At 45.4% G+C, this 19,404-nt stretch overlaps 1 protein-coding gene across 3 annotated transcripts in view; it reads left to right on the top strand.

Annotated features, from left to right (window-relative positions):
- PPP1R36 (protein phosphatase 1 regulatory subunit 36) overlaps nucleotides 1-19,404 on the top strand; it is a 284,578-nt gene that overhangs the window by 186,363 nt on the left and 78,811 nt on the right. For all 3 annotated transcript variants that reach the window (XM_069207337.1, XM_069207338.1, XM_069207336.1), the window contains one exon: nucleotides 10,315-10,493. In XM_069207337.1, coding sequence (XP_069063438.1) covers nucleotides 10,315-10,493 — 179 coding nt within the window. The remainder of the gene's footprint in view (nucleotides 1-10,314; nucleotides 10,494-19,404) is intronic.

Here is a 19,404-nt window from a genome sequence, read left to right as displayed (position 1 = left end):
CATGGGAACATTCCAGCCTAGACTGTCAAGCCAGGACCTGCTTGGACCGGAAACAAGCATCCTGGGCCCGGTTTCAGGGTCTGACCCTTCATAAGCCAGGCTAGCTTGAATCCGGTGGCACAGTGAGCATGGGTCCCACGTCTGGGTATTCCCTTCCCACTTAAGGCGGCAGAAGCAAAAAAATACGATGATGGATGGAATGCTGAACAATGCATACATTCACCCCCAGTCACAAAGATCTGGGTTTAATCCATTTTTTTTGCCCACTACTCCTCCCTTTTTTGGACTCAGCCATATGCAAATCAGTCTTGACCATGTTCCCCATGGGAACAGTCCAGGCCGAACTGCCAAGCCAGGGCCTCCCTGGACAGGAAACAAGCATCCTTGGACCAGTTTCTAGGTATCTCCCTTCATCAGCCAGGCTAGTTTGAATCCAGTGGCACAGTGAACATGGAACCCACGCCTGGGCATACCCTTCCCACTTAGGGTGACAAAATCAAAACGAACAGATGATGTACGGAATGATGAACAATGCAAACATTCAACCCCAGTCACAAAGATCTGGGTTTAATATACTGTTTTTTTGCCCGCCACGTCACCCCAGTTTTGACCCAGCCGTATTCAAACCAGTCTTGACCCTGTTCCCCATGGGAACAGTCCAGCCTGAACTGCCAAGCCAGGACCTTCCTGGACCGGAAACAAGCATCCTGGGACTGGTTTCAGGGTATCACTCTTCATCAGCCAGGCTAGTATGAACCCAGTGGTGCAGCGAGCATGGGACGGAGGATGAGAAAGCATTGTCCATTCTCTCCCAAGCTGTTGCTGACAGAACGCTTGGTTGAGGACATCTGGCTTTTCATGGGATGTCTAATCCACCCGTATGGACTTGTCCTTTGATGGCACCCGTCTCTTCGGAGACATAGCACACTTGGTGTTTGAGCACTTTAAGTAGTCCCGGGCTACGGCCAGGTCCTTGGGCCTTGCAGCTGCCCCTCACAACCCTCAATCTGCTTTTTGTCCCTTTGTGGCTATGGAAGGGACACCCAACCACATCCGTTCCCCTCCAGCCACCATGCCACGCATGCTGCCCAGCCTCTGTATGGTGGAAAACATATATTTGTCAAATTTGTCTATCATTTTGGATTCTGTATCCGGAGGAGTGGATGGTAATGAGTTTGGATTGACCTTACTTGTCAAGGGTTGCAGAACAAGGTGCTTGTTGAGAAAATCCAGGTATATGACATTTGATCACCTGCCTGTTTATAGACGGGCAAGAATATGGTTTCATCCAGGAAACCATCACAATATCTGTGCTTGCATCATTAAAGAGAATTAGGAGCTCAGATGTTGCTTTCCCAGGCTGCATAATGTCTGTCAAACATTTGCTTTCTTATCAAAGGAGGGCACCTATAATTCTAGTACCACCACCATTGCCAATGAGGCACTCTCTCCTTCTGGTGGCCCATAATGTTAGGCTGTGTCTCAGAAGAGGTCTCAAGCCCACTGGTATTCTGTAAATCAAGGTATAAGTCATCATCAGTATGAAGGAGGAGCAAGCCACCCTCTTGCTATTACCTTCATCATCAGTAGGTGCACCCTGCTCTGGCACTGTGTCACAACCAAAAAAACAAGGACGCCTCTGCTGATACGTTTGACACAGTAGAAGCACAGGGTTGAAGTCACGCTGCATGGCAGCCAATTGAACTTTTGTAAGTTCATAGCGCGACATCAATTGTGCCCAAGTTGACATCAGTTTGGGATCTGATATGGGTTCTAGCACCTGATCTTCCACAGGCACCAATGATATCGGTAGCGGAATCGGGGTAACATGAACTGCTTGGGAACTTGAATTGAGTAGAAGTCTTTACTGGGGTGGGTACAAACCTGGTAACAGGTTGTAAGGGGACAGATAGTGCCAGTAGGGTCCCACCGGGGGTAGCCTAACTTGGGCCCCTTGCGGTTCTGTAGGGCCTAAAGGCATGCCAGAGCGAGCTGAAAGTGCACTGAAGATTTGCATCATTTTCTCTGTGAAGTCCTCGATCTGATGCTGGGTTGACAATGGCCTGGGAATTTGGGGTGCGTTGGGGTAACCCTTACATGTAGGTCCCCTCTATCATTTTTATGTTGGTGTGGAACCAACACAGGGCAGCACAATTACAGCGCCAGGCAGGAGAACTGCTTGGAAAAAAATCTCTGGATCTAGTCTGACGCCTGGGGGATATTCTAAGGTGAGGAATGTACAGTCAGATAGGGTATCCACCATAAAAAGTGTAAATGAAGGTAGTAACCTGTGTGCTATCAGCAGGGCCACTGGAATTATGCAAAAGTGCTGCAGTGGCATTTTTCACATAGCTATAGATTTGCCGCATTTGCCACATAATCCATTATCTGCTGCATAAAAATTGTTTCTATCTCAGATGGTTCAAAAGTTGCTAAAACCTCTGCGACACATGTTGCCTTGCAGTGGAAGGCACTTTTCAAAGACAGACTGTTCACCTTTGTGTTGCTTATTACTGCATTTGGGTGTTAAACTGGAGCTCATGAAGTGCAACCATAGCTAGAAAGTGTTAACACGTGTAAAAATTACAAAAAAATTAAGTAATAATATAACAAAATATGCTGCATTAGGTCACATAATTTGCCTTTTTGTTCCGCATAATTTACTGAACCCTACCTCATAATGCGGCCATCCCCTATCGCATACTTCCAGTGGCCCTGGGTATCTGTAATTATAAAGGCCAGAGCTGTTGCCTTTGCCGATGTTTGTTCTCCTTTGTCACCTCCCTTCAAATCCTTTGTAATTTTGATCTCAAATATTTTGGTTTTGGCTTTTATTCTAGCCATAAAGAAAACGAATGTCTGGCTCTGTCATTTACTTACACAATGTAACAAGTTTGCCTGCTACCTCCTCCTCCTCCCGAATAATTAGGTATCAGCTGGCATCTTAAAACTAGGGTGCCTTTCAAGATGACATTTCAGCTAAAAGCAGTAAGCCTGCTCGAACTTGTAGTTTCTGTTCTCCCATTACAAGCAAGTTTCAGTTCTCCCATTACAAACAGAGACTTCATGTACCGTCAACAAGTTTAGTGAAGCTGGCTTAAATTCATAACTCACAGAAAGACACGCTCGTTAACAGGGCTTCTTGGCATACATTCATCTGCGCTTGGCGTGCCTTTTCCCTGTGCAATTCAGTCCAGTTGTTGGCACACCTCTTTTGGCATTGAATCCCTGTTTCCAGACGCCAAAACCTTGCCCTCGTTTGCCCCTGTCTGAGTAAACGCTTCTTTGCCTGTTTGTTGAATTCTCTAACGGCCTTTTGCTAAGTTTGATTAAGTTTAGTGAATTGAATAAATGAATTTAAGGTTCAGTAAATGATAATAGGTCTGTTTCCTGGCGCTGTGTGGTGTGTAAGCTTCGTTTTCCCTTTTGGATATGATTTTGACTTTCACAATAGATCACTTGTGTGGTCTCGAAGCGTGCTTTCCTCTGACCTTCAACTTTTTTCTGTTCCCATAGCGCGGTGCCCAAATGCAAGTACTTCAAGCTGTTACCCCTAAACATTTGCCAACTACGATTCAAAATGAGTCGAAACACAACTTATGCAGACTTTCTGCATATTAGATTTTGTTTCACGTTAAAAAAGTAGACTTTTAGTTAAGACCATGGAGAAAGCCCATACCCACCCCTGCATTACTCCCTTTTAATGTGAAAAATAGTATCACTCCTCTCTGACTGCTTCAGAGAAGCTCTCATGCGTTTAGTGGTTTGAGGTCCAGACCCAGCCAGCCTACACTGTGCTGAATTTGTAAAAGAGTGAGTGCTGATGTCCAATGCTCTGCAACCGCAACTGGTGGTATTAAATGTCAGTGCGCCGAATGCCAAGGATACAATGTCTTCCATCTCATGCCTCAGGCATCCCCTTGCCCTTTTTCTTACTCTTGCAGGGTTCTGCTTTCTCCCTTTCTGGCAGTTTTCCTTCCCCTTTGCGTGTCTTTTAGCCCTTGCTCTCGGTTCATGTCTGATGAGGAAAATAGAGTGTTGGTTCCTAAAAATGAGTGCCATGGCCCCCACCAGCAACCACAGGCTCAAATTAAGCTCTCCCTATATGGTTAGAATGAGGATGATGGCAGGAACCTTGAGTTAATACAAAACATTTTTTGTGCACTGAGCACTTTAAGTCCAGTTGAAGTGACGGTAGACATTTTGAGTTGATAGGGTAGTCCTTGGGCATTCCTCATCGTAGGCCTCTATGTTACTGGGGCTCTCCACGTCAATACTGTAAATTATATAAGGCATAAAGTACCCCCTGCTGTACATTATGAGGCTATTGCAAGCCACTGAGGTGTTCTATAACCGTACAGAGGAATGAGGCGGAAAGCTGAGTCCCTTTAAAAGGTTATGGAACTTCGAGGTGACTTGCAATATCCTTATCATGTACTCCAGGTGGTAATTTCTCTCATATAATACATGGTCACGCTATCACCCTTCCCACAAAACACCTAAAGCCTTGGTGCGTAGCACTTTCATATAAAAGATAAAGCATCTTTGCAAACATGAAGAATAAAACCTCTAGTGCAAATTTAAAGACATCAAAAATCTGTTAGATATTTGTGACAAACCGATTTTAGAAATTGTTCAGAACTGGTCAGTTTAAAAAAAAATGCTGTAGTAACTCGGAATGTGTAGAAACAGGCAGAAAGATTCTAGCTATTCTCTCTATAAACAGTGCAAAAATTTACATATTCTCTCTGCTTGTCACTGTAAGCTATTAAAATGGAGTACAAGAAAGAAAAGCAAAGTTATGTTTTCGTTGCCTTAAACAGCTGCATCTGATAGAGACTTCTAGCCGCAGATTCCTGAGCTTAGAATTTCCTGGTGTCAGCTTGGAATCCTGAAGTTTTGCTGAGCAATACCCTTGCGCGTGCTGTCAGGTGGCGTCGTTCGGATACGTGTGCCGCTGTCGGTGTCGTTGGAGCCGTCTTTGACATCACAGTTGCCTATAAAGACACCACCCAGGCACGCATACGTCAGTTCTTTACCTTCAGCGCTGGTTAAAGTGCAGATCCGGAATCGAGCTACCTTCTGTCTTTTTTGACAGGCCCTTTTTTGACCTTTTGTCGAAGACTTTTTGTTGTCTGTGCGAGGATGACATCTAGAAAGACGGGGTTCAAGCTGTGTCACCACCTCATGTCATTGACAAATCCCCACAAGGTATGTCTCTGGTGCATAGACCGAAACCACGACTCGTAGTCCTGTTCCGACTGCCGGCACGCCTTCCAGGCCCGTGGGGTCAGCATAGGCCCAATCAGGTTCCTCGCCGGTGGCTCCGGCACCGATGGTGTCTCTCAGATCCATTATCGGATCCAGAACAACTCTGGGTCCACACAGTCAACCTCCTCTGATGTTGTTTCCTATGGCGAAGCTCCCGGCACCACCGGCGCCCACCAGTGGTGCGAGCCCCATTCTAGTACCCAATGATCGGGAGCCAGAAAGGCATCGCACCACGCCAATTCCGGCACCGATGGCACCAGCAGGTGTCAGATCATTTCCCGAGCCTTTCTATGATCAGCTAGACACTGGTGAGGAATGAGAGGGGTGTTAGAACCCTCTGGAGTCCCAACTGGAGAAAATGGACTGGTCTGAGGAGTTAGGAGAGGCCAGTGGACTGGATACCTCTCCAGATACTGGCACGCTCTCACCTTCTACAGTGAGGAGGGAGCATCGTATGCTATGGTGTTGCGTAGGGCAGCTGAGGTCTTGGACCTAGATCTGCCTATGGTGCCGGTCAGGGCTAACCACCTGATTGAGGTGCTTCAGCCATGGCTTTCTACATCGGAAACCGATGATACACTTTAATGAAGCCCTCAAGGATGTCCTGCTGGGGACATGATCAAAACCCAGCTAAGGGGCTCCTGTAAATAGGATAGTTGGCCGCCACCACCGCCCAGCTCTGGGTGATCCTAGCTTCCTCACACAACACCCCATCCCAGAGAGCTTAGTGGTCCAAGCCGCCACTTCCCATGGCGCCTTCCCTTCTGCTCTGCCAGATAGGGAATCCAAGCTGCTGGACCCGCTTGGGAAGAAGATGCTTTCTTCCTCCTGCCTAGTACTGAGGTCGGTAAGCACCTCATGCCTATTGGGCCATTTTTCCCATACTTTACGGGATACTGTGGCACAGGTGCTGCCTCAGGACCTGGAGGACGTGCAGGCTACTCTCTCATAAGCATTCAAAAATGGAAGAGGTGCAGCCAAGTTTACTATCAGGTGTGGATTGGACACAACAGAGTCACTGAGTAGGGCGATTTCATTACCGATGACCTTTCGATGGCTTTGTACATCTGGCCTTCAGGGGCTGTCCAGGCAAACCTCATGGATAGGCCCTTCTATGGGTTCCCCCGTTTAGGTAAAAAGGCAGACTCTGCGCTGGAGTGCTTCAAGGACTCCCAGGCTACGACCAAGACCTTGGGCCTCTTGGCGACCCCTCACCAACAGTCTGCCCTTTCAAGGCTTTGAAGGGGTGGGGTGCCACAACACTCACCGTCCCTCACCTGGCCAATGTCTTGCAGGGGGACCCCTTTCGTGGTGCCTTCTGTCCCAGAGTGTCCGATCAGAAGTCGTCCTCTACCCAGCTCCCCACCTCCACAATGTCCAAGCTCTCCTAGTGTGATTCTGTAAGACCATGTACGTCCAGTTGGAGGGAGGATTCAATGTCATCTTCCTTACTGGCGGGCCATAACATTGGACAAGTGAGTCTTGCAGACCATACAGAAGGGCTATTCCCTCCCATTCTAGTTTTTACCTCTCTCTTATGCCTCAGTCAAAAGAATGGCTGATGGAGGATCAATTAGTTTTGCTCCACAAAGAAGTTACGGCTCTCTTGGCCAAGGGAGCCATAGAAAGGGTCCCAATATCAGAAGTAGGCAGTAGTTGTTATTCCTGCTACTTTCTGATACCCATAAACAACAAGGGACTTTGTCCTTTTCTGGATTTGTGGGACGTTAATCTCATCCTCAAAAAGGAGAAATTCAGAATGCTCACTCTGGCTCAGGTCTTGTCTGCCCTAGACCAATGAGATTGGATGGTCGCGTTGGACTTGCAGGATGCGTATTTCCATATTCCCATCCTGCCTGCACACAGGCGTTATCTGCAGTTCAAGGTGGGCCACAGTCACTTTCAGTTTACCGTGCTCACCTTCGGCCTCACTAGTGCCCCTCGCGTGTTCACCAGAGTGATGGAGGTGGCAGCAGCTCATCTGCGCAGGTTAGGGGTTTCAATCTTCCCCTACCTCGACAACTGACTATTGAGGCTCCTTCGCCCCAGGCTGTCATCACCCACCTTCAGACCTCCTGTATTTGCTGGGGTTCACTATAAACATGCTGAAGTCACACCTGACTCCCTCTCAGACACCCCCTTTCATTGGAGCTGTTCTGGACACAGTGCCGTTTCGGGCCTATCCTCCCGAGAAGCGAGTCCAGGATATTAAGGTTATGATTCTGATGTTTCGGCCTCTATACTTGATTTTTTTGAGACAGACACTGTGGCTGTTGGGCCTCCTGCATCCTGTTATTAAAACATGCCAGATGGCATATGAGGGCTTTGCAATGGGACATGAAGTTCCAATGGGCACAGCATCAGGGAAATCTCACAAACACTGTTCAGATCTTGGAGGGAACTGCAAAAGATCTGCAGTGGTGGTTATTGAACTGCGACTGGGTCAGAGAAATACTCCTCTCGCTTCCCCAACCGGAGTTTATAGTAGTGACAGATGCATCACTTCCGAGATGTGAGGCCATCTGGGAGAGATGGAGATCAGAGGCCTCTTGTCTCCCAGCGGGATCAGGATTCCATTTCAATTTGTTGGAGCTCCGGGAGATCCGACTGACATTGAAAGCATTTCTTCCTGTTGTAAATGGGAAGATGGTGCAGGTGTTCACGAACAATACCACTGCAATGTGGTACTGCAACAAGGAAGGCGGTATGGGGTCGTGGACCCTTTGTCAAGGGGGCCTGCATCTCTAGACATGGCTGGAAAAGCAGGGCATATCCCTGGTGGTTCAGCACCTGGCAGGTGTTCGGAACGCCAGGGCAGACAAACTCCGCCGTCGATGCCTTGCAGATCAAGAGTCTGTTATCCCGAGCTTCTGAAAATGAGCATCGATCCTACGATCAGGCTGCCCCTTCGAGAAGAGCTTCTGTCTCCACCCCAACCTGTAAACACTATGCCTTCATGTGTGGAGGTTTAGAGGTGACAGTTGACAGCCTTCGACCTTCCTCCCAAAGTCTGTAAAGTTATTGTAGCAGCAAGGCGTCCCTCCACTAAGACGGTATACGTCTACCGTTGGAATCATTTTGTAAATTATTATACAGAAATATCTATTGATCCTCTTTCTGCTTCACTCTCACTCTTCTGTTTGTCTTTTTCCTCGCCCAGCAGGGCTCGCCTTGGGCACTCTTAAAGGCTACCTTTCCACCTTATTGGCGTTCCTTCGGCTGCCTGATCAGCCTTCATTATTCAAATCACTTATTGTACATAGATTTCTCAAAGGGCTTGTATACATGTTTGCCCCTACCCCCTTTGTTATGCCATAGTGGGACTTGAAGCTGGTTCTAACATTTCTTATGTGTGCTCCTTTTGAGCCACTGCATAACTGACCCCTCTGACTGCTCACCATCAAGACAGCCTTCTTAGTGGCAATAACATCTGCCAGGAGGATAAGTGAAATGCAGGCTCTCTCATCTAAGCCACCGTATCTCAACGTGTTCCTGGACAAGGTGATACTTAGAACTTATGCCTCTTTCCTCCCCAAGGTGGTGACCCCATTTCACTTGGGTCAAAACATCACTCTGCCAACCTTCTTTGCTCCACCACAACCCTCTAAATAAGAGGAATGACTCCACCGGCTGGACCCAAAAAGAGCGTTGTTGTTCTACCTTTACCGCACAAAAGCGCTTGAGGTGAATGACCTACTCTTTGTGGGTTACGTGGGAGCAAAGAAAGGTCGGGCAGTATAGAAATTAACCATTTTGAACTGGGATGTTCTCTGCATTAAGATCTACTACACACTGGCCAAGAAGCAGCATTCTAAGGGCTTGAGAGCTCATTCCACCAGGGGCAGGGCTGCTATACTGCGCTAGCACGAGGTGTTCCAGTCCTGGATATCTTTCAGGCAGCGATGTGGGCGTAGTGCACGCGCTCACTAGACATTACTGCCTGGACAATCAGGTCCGTAGAGACGGGCACTTTGCCCAATTGGCCCCACAGGACTTTCTAGTTTAAGGAGATCTGTCCCCAGCCCACCGCCAGGAGGTTATGGCTTGGGTATCTATTCTAAGGTTAGGAATCTGCAGCTAGAAGTCTCCATCAGATGAACAAGTTACTTACCTTCGCTAATGCATTAGCTGTTAGAGACACTATCTGGCTGCAAATTCCTTACACCCACTTATGCCTCCCTGCTCTGCGGACACGTCTAATAGGGTCAGGGATTGTCCCTTTCAGGGTCCTAGTTTTTTACCAGACAAGTTGTTCTTTCCGTGCTCTGCGCTTCTGGCGTGGAAGTTAGTGGAAAAGGAACAGACGTACAAGCGACTGGGTGGTGTCTTTATAAATGACCGTGACGTCACAGATGGCTCTAACGATGCCGACAATGCCAGGCAGATCCGAACGATGCTACCTGATGGCGTGCGAAGGGTATTGCTCAGCAAAAGTTCCAGATTCTAAGCTGACGCCAGGAAATTCTAAGGTAAGGAATCTGCAGCTAGATAGAATCTCGACCAGATAATGCGTTACCGAAGGTAAGTAACTTGTTCTTCAATTATGCTCTGTGACCTGACCAGTCTTTCGCCTAAGTTCTAAGGTAAGGAATCTGCAGCTAGATAGAATCTCGACCAGATAATGCGTTACCGAAGGTAAGTAACTTGTTCTTCAATTATGCTCTGTGACCTGACCAGTCTTTCGCCTCAGCTGCTGGCTCTGGCGCAGGCATTGTGACATTAGAGCTTGACTGTAATAATTTATAATAATCGAGTTACAATGTTTTTTCTTTTTCTTTTTTTATAATCAGTGACTTGGTGCCTCACAAGTTGCCGATTTAAAAAGAAATCAGAAACAGGTGAACATGCGAAAGCAGCGTAAACTTACAAAATACAATTGTATTTTATAAGTTTGTTCCGCTTTTGCGTCAAAACATGACACTAATGCGGCACAAAAAAAAGTATAAATCAGGGCCCAAGTGCCTAGATAAAAATGTGCTCACAATCCTAAAGTTAACTTTATTGATGCACAGACGTTTTCTTTTGTATTTTCTAACTTTTTAGGCTCTTTACAACTTTTGTACTGCTGTTGCTTGGGTTGCATTCCGACGGAAAGATCTGGATCTAATTCAGGAAGAGGTTGGCAGGCTCCTTCGTTCTAATGCATTCAATCCTGCTTTGAGGCTGAAAGACGACCTAGGGGAGAACCAAACAAAACTGTCCTTTGAAAAGAAGAAAACAATGTATGTGTAGAGAAGTATAATTGGTCTATTTTACTCTAAGGTGTGGCACTGTGGTTTGTAGTTGGTTAATGAAAAAAAGTGCAAAAGCAGGTCTGGGTATGTATACAAACTTTTCTTTGCTACAAATGCGAAACCAGCGTTTATCGTTTGCCAATGGCTACAAGATGTGATTTGATAAATAAGCCTGCATTCAATATATTCATTTAAAGCTGGGAGTTCTTTAGTTTTCTAAGCAAGTTTTCATTTTAATCAGCAGCTCTTGCACCTGGGCCAATGGTGCATATTATCATTTCACCAAATTGACATGTCTATATTGCCCCCTTAGGCCATTGCTTCCCTTCTAACCTGTGATGTCAGTGTCCCAGAATGCCTATTCACTGATTTTAAACTGTGGTTTATTCTACAATTCCTGAGCACTTAATATGAAGTATGAAATTCATCACCGAGATATTGTTTCACTAAAGTGAACAACTGTAGCTCTTAAAGGTTCTGCAAGATCCAACATTCACCTATATCAATAGGAGCCGTCTTGGAGCCCTGCTTCCTAGCGCCCTTGCCAGGGTTCACTTTACATCATCTACTGTTCAGGGACTTTAAGTAAATTTTGACCTGTAACACAATCTGAAAGATAGTGTCGTGCCCAAATTTGGGAATTTTTAATGGGCATTGTCTTCCTTACTTTTCCACTTTTTCCACAGATACTAGATTGCATCTGGAAATATTTTTTATAATTCCAAGTCACCAGCGCCACGTGGCGCTGGCTGTCACCATCGTTGACGTTTTACAGCCTCGCCAGAACTCAATGAATGTCCCTATATACAGGCCATATGCACTGGTGCCAGGATCGGGTGCCACCTAGTAGTTTCCCTATTTATCAGCAATTTTATGTTTATTTTCCACAAATGAGAACATGCCTTTGTTAAAATGTTCAGGCCCTAGAAATCATGCTGAAGATCTGTGACTTTTACCGAGCCGCACAATGACTGCCTGTGGTATTTTGGTCATATGCACAACGCCTCGGATATGTCCTCAACACACTTGTAAATCCTTCGCAAATCAGGATTGAGAAGCTAACTACTACAGACATTTTTATGGAGTTGATCGAGGTCTCCACCGAGGTGTTCTGCACCTGATCTAGAGCGTCTTCACCTGGGAAAGAGGTAATAGAAATGTATAAGGTCTTCCTCACAACGTGGTAAGTAGGGTAACAGACTAAAGAAAAGTCCCCCATCATCCACAGATCCCTTCGAAGCCCTATATTTTTTATTGCTTTGATACCAACTAAGGCTCAGTTCTGAGGCTGATTCTAAAGCATATTGCTCGTGGTGGTAGCATCAATGTCAATACCTTAATTGAAGTGGCAATCTATGACTCAACACATTCAGCTAAAGCTAAAATTGAGCATTAAGGTAAGAAGCAACTGTTTCTTTAGTTTTGTAATGTAATTTCCAATTTTCAGTCTTTCAGGGTGTATTTAGCTCTGATTCCTCACCATCTTAGCAAACCTTTAAACAAGATGATGACAGTGAGGCTGGTAATTTACTGCCCACTTTAAGTTCTAGTACTACTGTACAAGTGGGCTTGCAAAATCCAAGTAGTTAAACCACCTTCCCATAGGTGGACTTCCTGCAATTAGAAAGTCCCACTATTGAATAAGAGTCCAATTTGGCCACAGTTATTAAAAAGGTGGTAGACGTGGTAGAGACTCTTGTAATTCCCCACATTCAGAGGCATCCATGCTCCCTCTGTTTACACAGATGTGGACTGCAAAACAGTCTTCAAGGGTATGTTGCTAGCTATGATGTGTAGGGTGCGAGCTGTGTGGAATAAGCTACAGGTAGCTCTACCTGTTGTAAGGGCTTTCTCTTGGAAATATAGATTAGTATTAACTAGCCCTCCATATTGTCAGATAAAATGTGTGTGCATGCCAAATAAAGTCTGAAGGCTTTATTAACAAAAGAAAGATTAATATCTGTGAATTGCATATTCAGTAACCCAGCGTCCCCGCTCCTGACAAAGTGAATTGGAGAGCACTCACTAAGCATCAGAAAAGCGCAAATATATGGTTCTTTGTATTAATTACTTACACCTACTACTTCTCCTGGGTATGGGCCATCAACCAAAACTCTCCAACTGTCTCTGTCCTTTGTGTTTCCATCAAGATGACTGCAGGTGTAACCCATCTTGTAGTGAGCCCTGAGGCCTCAGAGCCAGGTGTTTCTTGTCCTTCCCTTTTTCCTTTTCCCTTGAGAGTTCCAGGTCAGGGCTTGCCTGGTGGTGTTTGATGCGGGCTTGTGGAGAGTGTGACCTATCCAGCCCCAGTGTCTTTTCATGATTTCGTCATAAGCAGGGAGTTGGAAAGTCTGCTGCTACAGGTCGTTGTTGCTGATGGTGTCTGGCCAGCATATTTGGAAGACTTTCCACAGACAGGTGTTGAAGAAGGTCTGGACTTTGTTAGTGGTGGTGCTGTGTAACCATTTTAGTTACAGCTTCATACACGTTATTTTAGCAAACTAGGCCTGTCGTTGTGCACTTTAACCTGGATATATTTTATTCAGCTTTATTATTTAAACAATAGCTATATTTGTGGTCTTGTTTTATTTTCTCTATGTAACTGTTCTTTGCCTAGGCCAGCACTGCGTTCTTAAACAAGACATTTCTCTCACTCTGTGCTTTTCTCAAGGGTGCAGTAATATAGTTTGCCGGCACATGTGGTAACGCTTTGTCTCTTGTTTTCATAGAAACATACACACTCTTACGTAGGGATCCTTTCTTGGAACATCAACTGTTTTATTATAATAACACTACTGTGACCCATGTACGTTAGAGGGAGATTCCAGCCAGATGACCACGACTGTATGCTGATTGCTGAGTGCTTCGCTACAGCTGCTTATGTAGACTACAGGCCTCTTGCTCAGGTATGAAGGATGATGTCTTCCCAGGGGAACCTGAAGGGCAGAATTAGAGCTTAACGTGCTGTGCTCCAACATAGCCTAGGTAGAACTATTTTAACGACTTGTAGGAGGCTGGCCTGGTTTGTAGTGGGTACCTAAGGTACTTACACCTTATACCAGGCCCAGTTATTCCTTATTAGTGAAATGTAGGCAGGGTTCTAGCAGCTTAGGCTGTCTAGAGGTAGATGTAGCAGAGAAGCTTAGGCTGAACTAGGAGACATGCATAGAGCCTGCAATACCACTATAGTTACACAGTACATATACACAATAAAACACAATACTCAGTATTACCAAAAATAAAGGTACTTTATTTTAGTGACACAAGGCCAAAAATATCTTAGAGGCAATATTCCTTCTGGAGGTAAGTATTATACACAATATATACACTAGTAACCAAAATCAGGTAAGTAAACAGTCATAGAATAGTGCAAACAGTAGAAAATACAATAGATTGCAATGGGCCTAGCAGCAACACAAACCATATACTAAATTGGTGGAATGAGAAAAACGAATTCCCCCCTAGGTAAGTGTAGTGTGCAGAGGGGCGCTGGGAGTGTAGGAAAACACCAGAGGTAAGTAAAGTACCCCACCCCAGAGCCCAGGAAAGCAGGAGTAAAGTACAGAAAGTTTCCTCAGGTCACACTACAAGTCGTGATAGGGATTTTGCAAGAACCAAGCAAGACTGCAAGCAACAAACAATGGATTCCTGGATCTTAAGACCTGTGGAGAGAGGAGACCAAGTCCAGAAGTCGAAGAAGAGTCCAGGAAAGGACAGGAGCCCCTGCCAACCTAGAAGATGGTGCAAAAGTGGATTCTCCGGTAAGAAGAAAAGTACAGAAGAGCACCAAAGAAGAAGGCTGCGGGCTCTTGCTTGTTGCAGGTGATGTCCCATGTCGAGTTGTTGGATGCAGGCTGTTTGCATTGCTGGATTCTGCCAACAAGCCTTGGTTCAAGCAAGTACACGGTTTGCGTCTAAAAGGAGCTGCCGGGACCCAGGAGGGACCTGGGGGTCTCAACTCGGACTGAGGAGACAAAGGGGGCTCTCAGCACTTCATAGAGCCCTCAAAAGACCAGGCAGCACCCACGGGTGTCCCAGACACAGGGACAAAGAAGATGCAAAGTGCGGTCGTCCCAGCACTACACTGGAAGGTCCCATGCCGCCGCGGAACATTTCGGGGAGCTGTGCGTCGGAGGATGGAGGGCTAGCAGGATCCCAGTGAGACAGTAAGAACCCAATGACAACCACTCAGAAACAGGCCAAAAATGGGGGTAACCATGCTAGAAAGAGGCTACTTTCTCACACAACTCTAGTGACAATATGGTAGTATTATTGTTATGCTTTACTCTCCTTGTCACAATTTTAATCCTGTCATGCTTCATCATCCTAGTTATTGCAGTACATGCTTTATTATCTAATATGCAGTTACTTCAATAAAACCTTATTGAATTCTATTCTGCCTCTGATTGTCCTTGTATATGCAGGACTAATGTAAGTGAGAGAAACGGATGAGGTCTGAGTGACCACGATTTCCCTGAGGAGTCAATTGTGTCATGCGCTCGGTTGCCCAATCATCCCTGCTCTAGGGTGAAGATGAGGCACTGCTAGTTAGCCAGAACAAAACCCGGATTAGGCCGACAGGTGTCACCTGGAGTGGGTTCAGACTCAGTCCCCCACAGTGCTATGATTCTGTCACCCAAACCCAGTAGTCTCATTAGAATAATGAGAGCCTACGCGACAGTGGTCAGTGTTGTCCTCTAAGTTCCTGCTCCATACAGAAGGACCGATTTTATGTTGATGTTAAAAAGCCTGATCTTAATTTGCAGCATTAGGTCCTTGGAGCACCCGATCTTCTATGGCTGAATGAAGGCAGTCCTTGCTTTGCTGATTCTTGCCTTGACGTCGGTGTCTATGCCACCCTGCTTGTCTGTGACACTGCCCAGGTAGGTGAAGGCCTCAACCTCTTCCAGTGCATATCCTACAAGAGTGACTGCAGTGGTGCTGGCATGTTAGCCTTCAGATTCTTGTTTTTTCCCCTGTGGATGTTGAGGCTACGTTGTGCTTCCATAAGTTGTCCTCCAAAGACTATTTTGCAGGTCATTTCCTCATAAGAGTTCCTGAGGAATCTTATGAGCTTATCTGGCACACCGTAGTAGCAGAGGAGTTTCCAAAGGGTCTCTCTGTCCACACCTTTTAAAGCCTTCTCATAGTTGATGAAGTTGACATAAAGGAAGGAGTTCCATTCAATCAACTGCTCAATGATGATGCACAGTGTTGACATCTGGTCTGTGCAGGATCTATTTTTGTGAAAACCAGCTTGCTAGTCTCGCAACTGAGCATCAACTTGTTCCTTCATTCTGTTCATGATGACTCTGTTGAACCCTCTGAGGTTGATAGAAGCGTTAACCCTCTGTAGTTTGCACAGTTACTGAAGTACCTTTCTTGGGGATCTGGATGAGCTATCCTTCTTTCCAGTCAGGTGGCACCTTTTCCCTCCCTCCAGATCCTTACAAACATGACAGAGAGCATGGCTACTGATTTTTAAATGTCTGTCTTCAGTGCCTCTGCAGGAATGTTCCCAGGTCCTGCTGCCTTCCCATTTCTCAAATGTTTGACAGCCTGCTGAATTTCTTCCTTGATTGAGCTGCTGCATTCAGTTGACAAACCTGTATGTCTAGTGGGGACTGCGGCATGGGATAGTTCAGTAGTTCTTCAAAGTGCTCCACCCATCTTCATAGTATACCTTCGTTACTCATGATTGTCTTCCCAGTTTTGTCTTTAACATGTCTTTCTTGCTTGTAGTATATAGCAGAGAGTTTCTATTTTATGTTGTAGAGTTCTTTCAGGTTTCCATGGCATGCTGCTTCCTGTGCTGCTGTGGCAAGACTATCTATGAATCTTCGCTTGTCTACTCTTAATCTTCTCTTTGCCTCCTTTTTGTTTTGGTGTATTCACTGTGAGCTTTCTTTTTCTCTACTATTGTTCACCTGGTGTTGACTGGATATTTATTTTCCTTTCTCTCTTGGATTTTGCAGAGAATCTCAGTAGAGATGCGTTTTTTATGCTGGTGTTTCTCAGGACCCAGGAGCTCCTGAAAGGTTGATGCCATTTTTTCTTTCTTCTTCTACTGCTGACTTTTTACTAGGACTCTGTCGTCCTCTAGTTCTTGCAGGACTTGAAACATGTAATTGAGGGTGAGTATTCACTCAGTTTCTGTGCATCTTTGATGAGGTGGTGTTGCATCACTGGCATTGGATTGTTGGTCCTAAGCATGCTTTCTTCAGCTTTAGCTTTAATCTGTCCACAATAAGTTGATGATCTGACAGCACGTCCGCTCATCACTCTCAAATCTTACAGAGACTTCCAGAGAATCTTGGCAATTCAGACCTGGTCAATTTGATTCTCTGTTGAATGGTCTGGTGACACCTTCATTGTCTTGCATATTTGTTCTGTGGGAATAAACTACCGCCTATCACAAAACTGGTCAGGGCACAGAGATCGGCATGCTTTTCACCATTCTTGTGTAACCAAGGCTGTGGTTGCCCATGTCTCTTTTGCACTCAGTGTTGTTGCTTCCATTTTGGTACTGAGGTCCCTCATCAGTATGTAGATGGCTCTCTCAAGGCATTTCTCCAGGATGGATTGGAATTAGTTGTAAAACTGTTCTTTTTCCTCTTTTGTGCTGTTATTTGTAGGTGCATATCACTAGGTAACATTCATGTTGATCCTCTTTTAAATTGTATGGGAGGTCGCTGTGACAATTCTGGGACCCTAGACTTCCAATCCAATCATAGCCCTGTTGGCTGCTGGCATTAGCATAAGTGCTACTTGGTAAGAAAGTGGAGCACTCTCTTCCTTGTATCCAGAATACAGCTGCATTCCTTCTGCAGCCAGTCTTTTCTGTCCGGACTGTGTCCATCTGGTCTTGCTAATGCCAAGCAGGACATCTCTACTGCCACTTGGGCTGTGTTGCTTGTCTCGTACACGGCCCTCATATTCCATGTCTTGACGATGATTGTCTTGGTTGAAAGCAGGTGGATCCGCTATGCGTCTTCCAGAGATCTCTGGTGTTCATCACAAAACATAATTTCTCTCCATAAATGACATTTCTGTCTCCCCAAAGCTGGGATGTCTTAAGGTTGATTTTTCTGTAGCTAGGATTTGTTTACATGGTGGGGTAGCTAACCCCATGCATAACTCCCCTCCTTTCGCAGCTGGACTTGGGGCCATCATTACCGACAAAATGTATTGGCGAGAAGCCAGCAAGCATCAGAAAAGCACAAATATATAGCTCCTCATATACAGCCATACAATAGAGATCACATGACTTGATAAAATGAAGGGAGTAAACAGGTGGCTTGGTCTGAGATCATGTGAAAGAAGAAAAAAAAGACAGCCTTCAGTTATAACAAAAATATAAACTTTCTTGGTGGAACAAACTAGTCAACACCTTCTCATCTAGGGAACTAAGATGTGAAAGAGACTTAAAACGTCATAAATGGGCACCAGCACTGGGGATGGTTAGCAAGGGTGAAAAATGTGGAAGAAGCAGTTACAGTCATAACAAACCAGTGGTTCACATTAACAGCTCCCCCTTCTTGCACTAGTTATTAGTGCAACATAAGACACATAGATAACCATCACACAGTTTACTTCCAAGTTTACATCTGACTCAAAACATTCTAAGGCACTACGATCTTATTTCAAATCTAGGTTTATCTGTGGGTGGGATGAAGACGCACCCTTGTTTCTAATGAGACTGTTGATGGAGGCAATATAACTTGTTCAATGGAATAGATCAATGTAAGGGCAACAAAGATGACCAAGACTGTTTCAAGAATCTTCTTTCCCATACTTCTAAAAATGCTTTTCAACCAAAACCAAGAGCTCCACCCTTTAGAACCCATCCAGTCATCAATTTTATTAGAATCTGTCTCTACCAGATAAGGCATTACCAACGGTAAGTAACTTGTTCAATTAACACATTGTTTTTTCCAATCAAACGAAATGTGGTTCATGGGTTCAACTCTATTAGAATCAAGGAAGTGATGGGTACATGCACAGCATGAATAATGGCCCACATGATGTTTATACTGCTTCAGAATTTGCAGGAAAGTTGTGTACTTGCAGAGGGAGAGTTTTTCTCGAAGGTGGCTGTAGGCTCAGTGTGGTTGATTGTTTTGCGCCCACCGCTATCCCCTTCTGGACACACCAGCATTGTGAGCTGCGCAAGCAGAGTTGCAGTGAAGAGGGTTTACAATCCCACCAAGAAATAGGTGGGGCTTACCACTACAGGGAATGTAGGCTGTAGATGTGGGCATCGGGAGTTGCTGCATCACCGTGAAATATTCTGTGTAATTAAGCGGCAGAAACATGAGTATCTAGGAGCACTGGAGGAAGAGCATGGAGATCAGCAGCAGTTTGCACAGCATGTGTAGAAACTCCTCTGTTCACAGAAACAGAAGCAGGGGTAGCTCAGTCAGCAGGTCTGGAATATTTTTGTTTGGTGGCACACTTGCTGTGTGATGCATGGATCCAGGCAGGCAGTCCTTGACATTTCATAGCAGTTTTGTGGTGGGAAGGATTTGGTAGGAACTTCCCAGTGGGATTAGAGTGCGTACCTTTGCTGATGAATCTTCATATGCAGCCAGCCACCAGGCTGCAGGTCATGACAATACCCAGTCGGACTGATGGAATGAAAGCTGTTGGGAATATGAATCAGAGTTTTGCAATACTACAGTCACATCATCATTCAGCTGCAAATCAAGCAAAACTGAAGGCATCAGGGCAGTAGAAGGTAGTACCATTATACAACCCATTATTATCTTGTGCCCTTTAGTTAGGAGTGCTCAAATTGATCTGAGTGCCAAAAGTAGAATGTCAGGCCAATTCAGCCCTGTTAGAAATGGGGGTTTGTGGTTGTCAGAGTATATATTCGGTAAAAGCAAGATGCACCACT

The sequence above is a fragment of the Pleurodeles waltl genome, chromosome 9 (genome assembly GCF_031143425.1).
Source record: "Pleurodeles waltl isolate 20211129_DDA chromosome 9, aPleWal1.hap1.20221129, whole genome shotgun sequence".
Lineage (NCBI taxonomy): Eukaryota > Metazoa > Chordata > Amphibia > Caudata > Salamandridae > Pleurodeles > Pleurodeles waltl.
Note: the sequence above shows the minus strand (reverse complement) of the source record. Positions and strands in the feature narration are given on the sequence as shown.